The sequence below is a fragment of the Mandrillus leucophaeus genome, unplaced genomic scaffold (genome assembly GCF_000951045.1).
Source record: "Mandrillus leucophaeus isolate KB7577 unplaced genomic scaffold, Mleu.le_1.0 Scaffold128, whole genome shotgun sequence".
Taxonomy (NCBI): domain Eukaryota; kingdom Metazoa; phylum Chordata; class Mammalia; order Primates; family Cercopithecidae; genus Mandrillus; species Mandrillus leucophaeus.
The window spans coordinates 2,886,513-2,901,346 of NW_012101209.1; the positions used below are offsets into that span (position 1 = coordinate 2,886,513).

At 43.7% G+C, this 14,834-nt stretch overlaps 1 protein-coding gene across 1 annotated transcript in view; it reads right to left on the reverse strand.

Annotated features, from left to right (window-relative positions):
* Window positions 1-14,834, reverse strand: part of WIPF3 (WAS/WASL interacting protein family, member 3) — an 83,899-nt gene that overhangs the window by 34,220 nt on the left and 34,845 nt on the right. Inside the window, exons 2-4 of the mRNA XM_011972287.1 lie at window positions 8,140-8,272; window positions 4,962-5,093; window positions 6-166 (exon numbers count right to left, since the gene is read on the reverse strand). Coding sequence (XP_011827677.1) covers window positions 6-166; window positions 4,962-5,093; window positions 8,140-8,272 — 426 coding nt within the window. The remainder of the gene's footprint in view (window positions 1-5; window positions 167-4,961; window positions 5,094-8,139; window positions 8,273-14,834) is intronic.

Below are 14,834 nucleotides of genomic sequence, written 5' to 3' on the forward strand. Positions count from 1 at the left end.
GGGGCAGGCACGTTGGGGCGAGGCGGGGCTGTTCTGGCAGCGCCATGCGCCTCGGAGGTATTGCCTAGCCTGGGAGAGGCAGGCGGGATAAGCGGGCCGCTGATGGTTTTGTTGGGAAGCCTGGGAGAGGGCGCGCGGGAGCCAGGGCCCTGCCCTGTCTTGCCACCTGGAAGTGAAACAGATTCTGGGTTAGCTCGGCAATAAAGAAGGAGGAAGCCCCCGCAGGTAGACGGCACTCAGGACACTCAAGCCTGCCCGCAGTGAGCTGCACTGTAGACCGCTTTTTCTGCACGTGTCCACTGAGAGGCCTCAGGTACCGCAGCTGTCACACAGAAGGACCAACTGGACCAGCTCCAAGGTCCTTGCCAGCATTAATGACAAGCCCAGGTCAGGCCTCCCGCCCTCCTATCCATTGCCACCTCTGCTGTCATCTGCCTTGGGCCCCTAGTATCCAAGACGAGGGCCAGGACTGCCCGGGTGTCTTTTGCCCTTCCTAATCAAGGCCACACTCACACTCATTCACTGACACCTGCTAGGTCCATCAGCCCTTATGTGCTAATTTGGACCCTCAGGTGTACCAACCAGCACTCCTGGCTAGGGAGGTTTTCTTCACTCCCAGCATTCTATGAACAATGACTTTCTTCGTCTCTGTGTTGAGAGCAGAAAATTCATGATTCCCTGAATACATAAGATAAGACTGGAGGGAGACATTTGCCCTTGACAACCCAGGTCCAATGACCTTGAACCTCGCAGTTCTATGGCCTCTGAAAGCTCAAAACCTCCTTTCCGAAAGACTTACGCTAATTCCCAAGGGTTTTGGCTTTCTCAGCCTATACATCCTTCATTGCATCTGCCCCAGCTTGAAATTCAATTCCTCTTTTAAATTCAACAACAACGATTTGCTCTTGTAAGCATTTGCGTTTGGTTCTCATGGAAGACTCTAGTGGAGCATGCCCCAGGAGAGGCCTCTATACTCTGCACAATCTTGCACCATTTTGCTAGTTCTCACCCTTTTTCGTTCTGCCTCTCTCTAATAAGAAAAAGTTCCTGTCGCTGTTTACTGCCTTGAAGTTCTGCAATTACTGCTTAGAGATGTCCTTGGAGTATCACTGTCTACTCAGGAAGCAGATTAAAATATTTCTTCCAGATTTAGTGCTCTTTTTATAAGAATTCTGGGGAGTATGTTTTCCCCTATATTTTATAATCACCATGACAACATGTGGACAACACTTGAAAAATGATGTTTTCTCACACCCACTACTTCCTGGGTGCTGCAGCATGGGACCTGCAGCTTTCATTTCAGATTAGAAACCTCAGCATCTGTTGGGGGTTCTGATCTTTGCAGTACTTGAGTCTCCTGTGTGTTTACCTCAATCAGGTGCTAAGTCATACACTTAAAGTACTGGATTTCAAAAGCCAGGCCAATCAAAGCACGGCCTAGCAGAGGTGACTCAGGGGAAGCTAAGTAGGCAAGACCTTGGTATCTGGCTTTCCAAATATGAGCCCCTCTGGCTATAATGTGACAGTCACCTAGACCATAATATTCCAACCACATTATGGAATGGCTGTTCTTAAGGTAGGGTGAGGATGGTATTGCAGGTGTCAGCTCAGGCATTCCTGCCTAGAAGTTCTCAAACCTGTTTCCACATAATACATAAAGATGACGAGGAGAACCTAGGCAGCTGCCTAAACAAGGCAGAGCCTACCTACATGCCCAGTGGCTCAATGAAATTGAAAGGGATAATAAAAGTTTGCAAAACAGAACAAAGCCTACCCTTAAATAGCCTATCTAAACCTTTTAAGTAACCGAGGACACCATGTCTCAAAGATTCAAAAACCCTTAAAGTGAGTCAGTTAAAAGTAGGGGATCCTGTGCTGATGAAGCCACCAACCACATGAGAAATGTGGGCATACTCATTTTTATCCTAACATGCACAGCAGAAGCGAGGGCGGGCAAATCCCTGCCCAGCTTCTATTCATGCCCCTCAGGGAGAAAGGTGAGACTGCAGGGGAGAGAGGGGCTGACGGTGTAAGTGCAGGCAAGTGAAGGAGGCAGACCTGGGCTGACAGAGAGCTCCGAGGGAGTTGAGGGAAGTAAGGGAGGAGGCTGTCCTTCACCATGGAAATGCAAGCCCTAGAAATCCAAAGAAAACACAAAGGAGGCCAGGAGGTGGCGGAAAGGCCAGCTTGAGGGCATCAGGGATGCTGTGCCCATAGGAAAGGATTCAGCTTTTATAACCTGCAGGTTTATCAAAAGATGAAATATTTCTTCTTCCTCAAATCTGAATGTTTTCCAGAAGACCCTGGACGTCTCATTACATATTCTATTCAACCCAGAAATAATGTTTACTCATCATATCTTATTGTAATTCTCACTCCCTTGGAGCTCTAAGCTGGGGCTGCATTATGACTCCAGGGTCCCTAGGCACTTTTGCCTTTGTGGGCCTCTTCTCCATTAAAAATATATTTATATTCATGACTGCATTGGTACAAAGACAAATACATTCTTTGACCCTAAAAGGTCATATATTTTCTTCTGATTTTAAAAGAAATTTAAATATTTTCATGAGTCCCTAGAAGTACCATGAGCCCATGACACTGTGCTATGGTCCCTATTGAATGTCAGCCACCACACTACCATTCACACATGCTAGTCAGCAAGTATTTACTGAGCACCTGCCATGCGCCAGGCATTTCTATGGCAGTGAACAAAACATAGTCCCTGCCTTCATGGAGCTTAGCTTTAGATGGCTAAGACAGACAATAAACAGATAAACCAGTGGATACATGATATGTCAGATGGTGCTAAGTAATACAAGAAAAGTAAATTAAGGAAAAGGAGATATAGAATGAAAGGATGGAACTGAACCTTTATATGGGATGATAAGTGAAGACCTCACGGACACTTTGATCAGCTGCCACCTGAGGAGAGACCTGCAGGAAGGGAAAGACTGAGTCACATGGACACCTGCAGATGAGCCTTTCAGGCCAAGAGAGAGTCAGTGCAAGCGCCCAGTGGCAGCAACATGTTGGTGTGTGAAGAGCAGCAAGGAGAACAGCGTGAGTGGAGGGGACGGCATAAACCACCAAGAAAGGTAGGCCAGAAGCTCAGAGAGGGAGCAAAGGCTCAAGTCCCTTCCTCTGATGAGAAGGGGGCTGCCGGGAAAGTGCTGGGAGCAGGGAGCCACGACCTGCCTTGCCTTGACATGGTACTCAGTCCATGTGTTTATCTAGTGACTTTCTCCTTGAGTTTCCATCCTGAAACAGGCATCATTAGTCACTTCCTTATGGACCTCCATCTCTAAAGTGATAAATTCTTGTCTTCCCTATTACAGCAGCTCAAACATCTGACACTTATGTCCTACTGGAGACAAGCAGACCAGCAGGACTCCTGCTGGCTATTTTTGGCTGCTTCCTATGAAAACCTGACTGGGGCCTATTTCTCCCATCTTCTCTGAAGAGAAACTGGTGGAAGCCTTCTATTCCAAAGGATATTTGTTTGATAGCACTCAGAAATTTTGAAAAAGAAGAGGGCACTGAAGAATATCCACTGTCTTTACTGAGGAAGACCTTGTGCTCTACCTTTCCTGCTAACCCCTCAGCAAAAATGACGAAATGAACATGGCCCTTGAGAAGGTTCAAGTTGGATCTCAAAATATCCTAGCATCTTTTTCTTTGCTGGACTTTTATTGGTGAGTGAGGCAGCATAAGCATCCCATAACATTAAACAGTCACAGAGGCCACTAAAAAAGTTAGCAAAGTCACATAATGGAACATCCAGTACCAGGAATGTTTGGGCCTTTGTATTTGCTGTATTTATGGTATTCCTGGAGTTTATTCAGCTTGGTGGTTAAAGAGAACAAGAATAGGAAAAACAGGCGTTTTTGTTTTTTGTTTTTATCAGAGTAAATTTGTATTTGTTCAATTTTAATGCAATACTTTCAAAACTTCTGATGCCCACTGAAACAAAAGTCACAAAACAAACAAACAAACAAACAAACAAAAAACCTCTGATGCACACTGGAAAAAAAAAAGAGGTAGACTGATTACAGACACGACCTTCATTACCCACTTATGCTTGATTCCATAATCTTTGAAATATGATTTTACAGTTCCTCACATCAAGAGGCAAAGTCTATTTCTCCATCCTTGTGACTTGTTTTGGCTAAGAGAATGTGATAGGAAGTGATACTTCTTAGACTTCCAAGTTACATCCTAGTAATACTTCCAAGACTAAGCCTCAAGAGGCTTTATTTATACTTCTGTCTTCTCTCTTGGAATCCTGCTGCTGGCATGAAAACGAGGCCCGGACAGCCTGCTGGATACTGAGAGACCATGTGGATAGAGGTGAGTCAGGCCAGTGGTTATAGCTGAGGCCCCAGAGGTTGGAAAAATATGAGAAATATAAGATTAGCAAAGCTACCTACATGACCTGCAGTTCTTTATAGATGCAAGAGGGAGCCCAGCCGAGACTACTCTAAGCTGCTAACCCACAGAATTGTAGGCTAAAAAACGATTGTTTAAAGCGTTTAAGTTTTAGGGTGTTTTGTTACACAGCAGTACCTAACTGATATGAAAACTGAATCATTACAACTCATGCATTGCTAGTGCATCCACAGTGATGTCACTATGAGGTTCTATTACAATTTAGACCTGTCGATATACACTTTGCAGTCTGGGCTACCATCACGCCATCACTAACTATTACACATTATTACAAGTCATTTTTCAACTATTACAATGGAATAATTTAAACAGGATGATGATGTAAAAGATTTCTTAAGAACCATTTTGTACTTTGGAAGTTTCCAGTGTTTAAGGTCCCAAGAACATGATCTTCTACTCTATCGTGACTGTTCAGTAAAACCATTGTTGCTTACTGGCATGTGTAGATTGCCCTGATGGTTCCACAAGTTAAGGAGATACAGACCACAAGGGAGCCAGAATGAATTCTTCCTTACCTGCTACATCCCGCTGGCCTGCTGGTCGCAATACAGGAAAGCCACCAGCAAACAGATCTCCCAGGGTGGGAGGTGTGCTCGCACCTCGTGTGTTTGCAGAACCTCCTCCTTCTTTGTTGGTTCCTTTAGAACCTTTAGAGAGAAGACACAAATAGGCAAGGACTTGAGAGCAGAGCTGAGCAGCCAGGTCTCATTTCAGACCATGGTCTAACACTGGTCTACCACTGCCCTTGTCCGCCTTCCCATTCTCCCACCTCCAATGTCATCCTTTCACTCAGCATCTTCTCCAGGCACCCTCTGCCTTGATACCCTGTAGACTCACATGCCCTGCCCTCTCCAGTCCTACCAAAGAACTAACCATTTGTGCCCAACTCCCCTGAAAAGTGACCAAAACAAAGGGACCTGAACACTGCCATTTTGTAGATGCTAACAGAGCAACTGGCAGCACCTTTGAATTAGAAAACCCAAACGTGGTAGATGTAGAGCTGCTCTTATTTTCAACCTGGCTATGGAGGACTAGACAAAGAAAACCCACAGATTTAATTCAGTCAGTCATTTTAACTTCTTGTCCACAGAGCGCTGACCAGAGCAGCAAGCAAGAGGTAAAGCCTGCAATGATTGTGCCTTGGCAGTTTCCTTCCTGTCTCTCCAACCCTCACGCCCCCAGCCCCTCATGCCTCCCTGAACCTTTTCATCTATGGAACGGAAAGATCATGGGCCCCTGAGGAAAGGTATCACTAACTCCAGCCTTCCAGACATGTGTGGTTACTAACTACAGAAAATGAGAAGATACTCAGCTTAGACAAGAATTCCTGGCAGAAAATATTTACAGCCTGAAGCTAATATGCACAGAGAAATTAGGGCACAGTGCCCACTGGTGGAGGAAAGTGGCCAGATTATTCTAAGTGTTAATATTATACATTACTTACTCATGAGAATGATTAGGAAGTGAGTGTTTCGATGAAATTGATTTACCTGTTAATTAGCCTTAACCAATTCGATCATGGGTTTAACCAGAAACTAATTTTTAATGTACTCCATGTTGAAAATATTTCTTTAAAAATTTGTCTATCCTGTGTGTTGACATTTATAATTGCAGATAGGAGATATAATTATATTTTTAGGACTATCTTTAAGAATTACCATCATGCATATCATAGCAGAACATAGGAAGACATAACAACACCTTACATTACAGGGGGAGTATCCCTTATCCAAAATGCTTGGGACCAAGTATTTCAGATTTTTTTTTTTGAAATATTTACATATTCATAATGCGATATCTTGGGGAATGGGACCCAAGTCTAAACATGAAATTTATTTGTTTCATATATGCCTTTACACATAGCCTGAAGGTAATTTCATGCAATATTTTAAAATAATTTTGTGCATAAAACAAAGCTTGCATTCATGGAGCCATCAGAAAGCAAAGGTGTCACCATCTCATCCTCCCAAGTTGTCAATCTGTGGTTTGTCCATCACCATCATTCCTGACACTGACTTTCTATGCTACCAATAAGCAATCATTTTCCTACACTTCTTCACACATAAGAACTTAGCAGTTAAAAATATGGCATACCATTAACATAGCAAAAAAATAGTGTGTTCAAGGTAACTAAGCAACACAGTAGTATCACCAGAAAACCCAGATCAGCTGTTAGACAACAGCAGCAACAAACAAAGGCAGGCTTTCAGTCTCCTGCAATGCTGTGTTTTGATTAAAGGTTACTGTACACTGGATCTCATTGTTTTAGGTGAGAAGAAACATCAGAAACCACTGAGAGACCAGGAAGTAGGTCCTCTAGATTTGAGGAAGCATTCTGCTAGCTGTCTTTTAAAAATGTTTCCTCCAGAGTCATCTGCCTCATTAAAAATGGTTTTTGTCTCAGAAGCCTCTCTCTGATTTTGTAAACTGACATGATTTCTTGTTCTGTTATGAATGTACGCCGCTCTTGTCCTTCAATAAACTCATCATACATTTCCACCATGTCACCTGGAGGCACGTTTTCTTCAGGGTTAACAACGTCATCTTCATCATCCATGTGAGGCATCATGTCGATATTCAAAAAGTTTCAGATTTGGGATTTTTGGATTAGGGATGCTCGACCTGTACTAAAAAGTTCTGCATATATTATTTCAACTTCCAACAATCTTGACCAAGACAAAAAAGGAGCCAGGTATTGTCTCCCCATTTCACAGATGACCAAACAGCCTCAAAGAGGCTCCCCATTTCACAGATGACCAAACAGCCTCAAAGAGGCTTCCCGATTTGTCTGGTTGCAGAACCAGAACTCAATGTGGGTCATCTGACCTGAGCACAGGACTCAATTTACTCTGTCACATTCTAGCAGACAGCGAGTTTCAGTCATATCCTCTGAAACATAATTCTTAACACATCTTTCTCCTTGTGAACAGTGAAGCAAAATTTTGCATTTTTAAAAAAATGTTGAGCCCTTCACTTTCTATCACTGAGTTTGAGGACCATGTTGACACAGGGTGAGTGATCTTTAAATGTTACCCTACAAAGAATACACAAAATGTGGTGTGTCCATACAATTAAATATTCAATGATAAAAGGAGTGAAGTACTGATACATGCTCCAACATCTATGAAGCTTGAAAACATTATGCTAAGTGAAGGAAGCCAGCCACGAAAGGCCATGTATTGTATGATTCCATTTCTTTGAAATATCAGAATAGGCAAATCCAGAGAGACAGAAAGTAGATTAGGTTGGCAAGGGCTGGGGACTAATGGAGAATGACTTACTAATGGGTATGAGAGTTCCTTTAGCGGTGATGTAAATGTTCTGGAACTAGATAGAGGTGATTGTTGCAACAACATTGTGAATATAATAATTGGCACCAATTGAACACTTTAAAATGGTTAAAATGAAGAATTTTATGTTATGTGTATTTTATCATAATTTTTAAAAAGTTGTCCCATTGAGGAGTTCTTTTTAGCTTTTGAAAAGGATGGAAGATATGCTCTAAACCATTTGCAGATTTGGAGGGAAAGCTCTCGTTCTCTCGCCCACTTGGCCTGTCCAATGAGCAGGTCTGAGATGGCTCTGTATGTGTCCTGGGAAGCAGCTGTGGCCCCAGCCAGGGGTGTCTGGCTGTGTCTCACATGCCTGTCCTGTCCTTGGCTCACAGGAGGCCTGGCTGGGCTGCTCACTTACTCTCGATCTGCGGGGCGCTGCGGTCGTTGATCTGCGTGACTTTGCGCAGGCGAGTTCCTTGCTGGATATCAGCCAACAGCGCACTCCGGCCTTTCGGATCTGCCCTTCGCAAGCTGGAGGTGTCTGTGCTTACCTGTAAGGGAGTAAGAAGGATTTGACTATAATAGCATTTTCAGATAAACAAAATGTCCCGTCTGCTGTCAGTTTCTCCTCTTGCAGTTCTCTGTCTTCCCCGTCCCATTCCCAAGGCTGATCTCGGATTACCTACGGGAGAGACACTTTTGGGTCCTGCTCACACCTCTTTAACTGGTGACCTAGAAGGGACTCTTTATTTTAGATGACCCAGTCCCAAGTGCCTATCTTGTGCACAAGCTCCTGGAGGTCTTAGAGAGCCCTAAATCATAGCCCTTCCTTCCTCTCTCTTACACTCCCCACCCCAGGGCTTCTGTCCGTGAGTACCTGGCCCCTGCTCTCAGGTTTTGAATGATCATCCTGCTTGGTGCCCCAGGTCCCCTCCTGGACCAAATCCTTGGCTGATTCCCCACTTGACGATGGGAGTTGCTCCTGTGCCCCGTCATCCCCTAGATGTTCTCCAGAGCAGGACTGAAGTCTTGCTCAGTCCTTAGTAACTCACATCTTCCTTGCTATTGGGTCCTAGATGGCTCATGCTGGGCCCATGGTGCCTCTTAAGGGAAGCAGATTCATGCTCTAGGAGCTGGCTTTGAATGGGGGATGGTGGCCTTCATGTGATCATGGAGCAGATGGCAGAACTGGGGAGCTCAGGGGAAACTGGGACCCATAGAGGTCAGAAAGTTGTGGAGAAAGGGAATGCAGAAGATGACAGTGAATGTCTGGTGACTACCTTCTGTGCCTGGGTGTGTTACATTAGTCCTCACAAAACCTTGTAAGTTTGCCTCATCTTACAGATGAGGAAACCGAGACTAAGAAATCATCTGTTTGAGGGTGCAGGGCTGGGGTTCAAACCCAGATGAGCTGAATCCCAAAGGCCATGTGCTTTTCACTTTGCAACACTGTGACTACCAAGGACACATGCTCTTTTATTAGGATAAGTGTCTAATGGACTGCTAAATGCTTCATAAATATATTTGCAAGAAAAACTTTTGTCCTAATTCTGCAAGTAGGCCTGAGATACAACTGCTTCACTTCAGCTGTAGCTTTAGCTGACATGGTGGAGGTTTCCATGGGTTATTAGAGCCAGGGAACACCAGAAAGAACATTGGGGAGGTTGGTGGCAAATAAAGGTGGGAAGGGGTTGCCCTGGAAGCCACAGCCAGGAGGATTCTCCACAGTTAGAAGGTTCATACCAACCACGTGACCTTAAAAATGGCTGATCATTTCTCAAAGCAAGAAATACTTGTTAGTCTTACTGTATGGGGATACCATGTATCTTTGGGTTTCAGCTTAAATATCACCACTTCAGAGGCCTTTTCTGACCCAAAATCTAAATAAGGCCATTCACTGTTTTCTCTGAGTGTACCATATTCCTTTTTCCTCTGTCACATTTATCATAGGGTATAAGTTTATATTGTCATTGTGGAAAATTTCAATTTGTGATTATGAGTTGAATGTTCATCCATCCCAAGGACTCCACATCAAGAAAAAAGATTCTGTCTGTTTTGTTCACAAAAATATCCCCAAAGAGTAGAATTGGATCTGGTTCAATAACTACTGTATGAATGAATGAATAAGTGACTTGAGTGAGCGAATGAATGCACTAGACCCAGGGTATCAGAGCTGTCTTTGCTCTTAAAGGCATATGCATGCACCAGGCACAGAGGCATAACTATAGCGAGTTAAGCCACTGTGCAACGCGCAGCACAGGACTGGGCAGCCATGCTGGTTCCCCAGAGAGGAAGGCCACCAAGAGTCCAGAAATGACCATGTTCTTCAGGCTGAGCAGGCTTCAAGGAAGACATGAGACCTTGGAGGGTCCCTGGAGTATAAATAGTATTTATAAATCCTTGCTATTGCCATTTTCTGTTTAAAAAAGGACAAACCAGGTTGGCTGACTAGAAACTCATGGGCTTTCTTGTGTCACAGACTAGAAGCAGAGGCCGTTGTGGTTTTGGCTAAAATGTGCTGAGTCCACATTTTCACTGGTGAACTCCACTGCGTGGGTTATGAACCTTATGCAGGCTTTGAAGGGCATAGGCTTCAAAGTCTGATTCTTGTCCCCTGGAAACAAGCTTTTGAACCCTTAAGAGGGACTTATGAACGATGGTCAACAAGAAAGTGGTGAGCAAGGAGCCTCAATCCTGATTCATTGGAGATTTTATTTATTTATTTATTTTAGAAAGGCAGGGCATTTCCCATACAATATGCTTTTAAAAACCCCATATAAACCATTAATATCATGAGTTCATTTTAAGCTGCAAAATTTTAACATTTTTAAAGTTTCCTCTCATTTTATTTATAAATAATGAATGACAAATTAAGGGACCAAAGAAATATCACGACTGTAGCTAAGAGGGTATGAAAATTTTTGTGTGAATTTGACATTACAACTTCAGGTATGCATTATGGTCAGGGATTTGGGGGAAAAAAGCATGCTTTGTAATTTTCCTTCTAGGTATAAGAAGATAACCCACCGAATTATAATAATATTCATGGCCCAACTCAGAGCAGCCTTGGGGAAGGCAAGGGTGAGATTGGTGGGTTCTTTGTTTTAAAAAAGCAACTGGAATGATGAGAAAATCCATCCCTCACTAGCCCTTGGGGATTGGAGGGGAGGGTCATGTCATCCAGTTTAGACTGTTTATTACCAAAATGTATCCCCCACCCCTTGACCTTGCCTAGGCCAGGCATTTCAGGTGAGGGCTATGAAGAATGTTGCATGTCCTTAAGATGAAGATTTTAACTTTGGACATGTCTCAATAAGTTCTTGACAATTCTACAGGGCAGATTTGTTAGTAAACATCTTCCAAGTCAGCAGGAGGACATGGCAAGTCACAATGTGTTTATTTACACGGTGCAGTTCAACCCTGTGGGCTAAATTTAACATTCCCTCTGACTTCTCGGCTGTCTTCTGCTCCAGCGTCAGCCCTGATGAACGCCCTGATGATCTCCCGCTAGAGGGCTCTCTCACCTGATCTTTTTTTGTTTGTTTGAGACGGAGTCTCTCTCAGTCGCCCAGGCTGGAGTGCAGTGGCGCTATCTCGGCTCACTGCAAGCTCCGCCTCCCGGGTTCACTCCATTCTCCTGCCTCAGCCACCGTGGTGCCCGCCACCACGCCCGGCTAACTTTTTGTATTTTTTTAGTAGAGACAGAGTTTCATCGAGCCAGGATGGTCTCGATCTCCTGACCTTGCGATCTGCCCGCCTCAGCCTCCCAAAGTGCTGGGATTACAGGCGTGAGCCATCGCGCCCAGCCTCACCTGATCTTAATATGGTGTTCACCAGTCCTTTCCTCTCCTGTGCGGCAGGAAGGAATTAACAATTCTGTGGCAAAAGTGACCATATACAGTATATTTAGACTTAATTGGTTTTGCACAGAAGGACATATCCATTTGCATATTGAAGACCACATTACACAAAGCCAGTCATTTCTACTTCATCTGCAATATTTATTGACAATTCAACCATAATTTGCTGTCTTAAGAAACCTCCTGCCACCCCAAGAATTCTTGTTACTGTGGTTACAGGATGCAGAAACAGGAAAGAAAGGATTTTCTAATATTCACTGAACATTTCATGTTGTGCAAATCCTGATCATAGGCAACTTCACTAAAAACACAGTCAAGGGAGAGAAAGCCATTCCTGGACACTTTTCCCATGGCAAAACTATGCACCAAAAACTAAAACACACACAGACAAAACAAAACAAAAAAGAAACCAACAAAACATTACTTCCAAGTTCACTCTTATTTTGTCTCATTAACATGGTGCTTAAGTAGTGACAATTTGTTGGGTTTCACACAAAGCTTTTGTTGACTCAATTCTACAGCAAGCTTCAAAAGAGATAGCCCAGAATCCCCAAAAGATGAACCATCATAGAATAGACGTGCACCTTAGCTCATCCCCTTGGTTATAAAGGATGAAAGCTTGAAGTGTGCCTGTGAGATTAGAAATACAAAAATTGAACAACAGTCCTAACAAAGCCAAGGATAGAATAAAAAAATAGTGAGGGGCCTTTTCTCTCACCTTGATACATTATAAAAGCTTTCCCATGTCCATTTGTCATTCCAACAAATGAGTCAACTGCCTTATGGCATAGTTTGGGGAAGGGAGATGACAGTCCAGCCCAGATCAAAACTTTGACATACACATTTCCTGCTATTTGTCACCCTGTCACCATATGCCATCCTCACCTTTCCAACACTCGTAACTGTGAAAAATGCTAATAAAAATCTTAGCTGGTCGATTCTAATCTAGCAGGTCATTTCTCTCAACAAGGATCCAAACCCTATCATTTTAATACAATTTCAGCCTTGCAGTCACCTAAAGGTAGCTTCTCCAATGTGGCCATTAAACCTAAAATTAGTGTTCAGGTTTCCAGGCATACAAGCCTGCTCATCACCCCAGCCCTCAGCCTACCCCGTCTCCTGAAACTTGGGGGCAGACAGACATCAGCAGCCAGGGTATTTGCAGTTAGTTACCAAGTCTGAATCCCAAGGACAGCCAGAATGGCAATGTCTCCCTTCTACTGTTGCCATCTTTATGTAGGAGAACACAGAGAACCTGGAATCCAAAAGAGAGACATGAAATATTTGCTTAAAAAACTAACTTTCTCCTGTCAGGTCTGACACAATGTTCCCTGCACCCCATATGTGCACAAGTCAAGTTGTTCTAGAATGAGGTACATTGAGATCTAACAGTTCCAAGTCTCATTTTTAGAAACCCAAATATCCAATTCCAATCCATGCTCAAAAAGAATGTACCTGCTAACCTTCTTTTCTAAAGCCTGATTTTTATTTTTTTTATTTTTTGAGATGGAGTGTCACTCTGTTGCCCAGGTTGGAGTGCAGTGGCATGATCTTGGCTCACTGCAACCTCCTCCTCCCGGGTTCAAGCAATTCTTCTGCCTCAGCCTCCAGAGTAGCTGGGATTACAGCAGGTGCATGCCACCATGCCCAGCTAATTTTTGTATTGTTAGTAGAGATGGGGTTTTGCCATGTTGGCCAAGGTCTGGTATCTTAAACAATACTGTGTACAGACCTGTGACTGTTACCTAGAGTACAGAACTGATTCACCCTGTGCCCCTTTGCTTCCTTGGAGGTAAAGCAGAACGAGGGGGTCTTTTGTTGGGGCTATGAGTTATGAGTCTGGTCCTTTTCTTTACATCCATAAAACAAGCCTACCCATCAAGGTTATCTCATCCGCTTTCATGACTTGGTTATTATCTGCGGCTGTCACCTCCTCGCTTAGGGATGTAAAGGTCACCTCATACTCATCCCTTTTCCTTATTCTTAACAGTTAGTCCATTGCAAACTCCTGTTGTTTTTCCTGATTTCTCAGAAATCTGTCACCTCTTCGCCATCGCTGCCATGACGTCTTAATGCAGGCATTCATCACCTCTGGATTCCCTTACATGGTTTTCACGTCTCCTTGCCCTCCTCCACACAGCAGTCAGAGTAATCTTTATAAAAGATGTATCATTAATTGTGTCATTCATTGCTGGATCCATTTGAATTGAATCCTGAGGATTCAAATCCCCTCACGTTGCATAAGGCCCTTAGTGACCAGCCCAGACTTTCCATTCCTTGAGCCTTCCACCACACTGGTGCTCACCTCCAAACTTCGGCTTGAGTTGATCTCTGCTCTTTTTACACTTGTCTCTTGGCTGTCTCCCAAGAGGCGTCTTGATCTTGGAAGGTCAGATGAAGAGCCCTATCTGTGTTCCTAGAGCAACATGCTTACCCTTAGCAGAGCATCTGCTACCCGGATCATGTTATTCCACTCAAAATCTGCAGCGACTTTCCATCTCACCCAGTGGAAAAAAATCAGAGGCCTCATTAGTATTGCTTGCTGAGCTTGCTCGGATTTCCACGGGGTACCATGAGTTTATGTATAAATGCCAGCTTTTTCCTCCCCAAACCAGTGTTATCAAGCAGTTTTATTGTGTGTCTATCCCTTCCTAACTACAAACTGCATATCTGGCAATACATTGTAGTACTAATTTTTAGCAACAATGAGAATTTTGATTCCAGTATTAATTCTAAGTCTCTTTAGTAGGGAATAATCAGAAAAATATAAGAATAAATGTTAGGGATGGAAAGAGTAGAAATGAAGAAACATGGAGAAAGAGAGATTTGGGACATGTATAAATTGGGCAGATACAGACAGTTTTCAGAGGCAGGGATTAGAGAGTCAACTACCCCATAACTATCAATTCAAAAGGACATCAAACATATAAATGGTGGATCAGACACTAGACAAAAACATGTCTTTAAATGTACATGATGATTACTTTAACTGATAAAAGTAGTTCACAGAAACTGCTGGAAAGAAGGGGCTTGATGACCGGGCGCGGTGGCTCACGCCTGTAATCCCAGCACTTTGGGAGGCCGAGACGGGCGGATCACGAGATCGAGACCATCCTGGCTAACACGGTGAAACCCCGTCTCTACTAAAAATACATTTAAAAAAATGAGCCGGGCGTGGTGGCGGGCGCCTGTAGTCCCAGCTACACGGGAGGCTGAGGCAGGAGAATGGTGTGAACCCGGGAAGCGGAGCTTG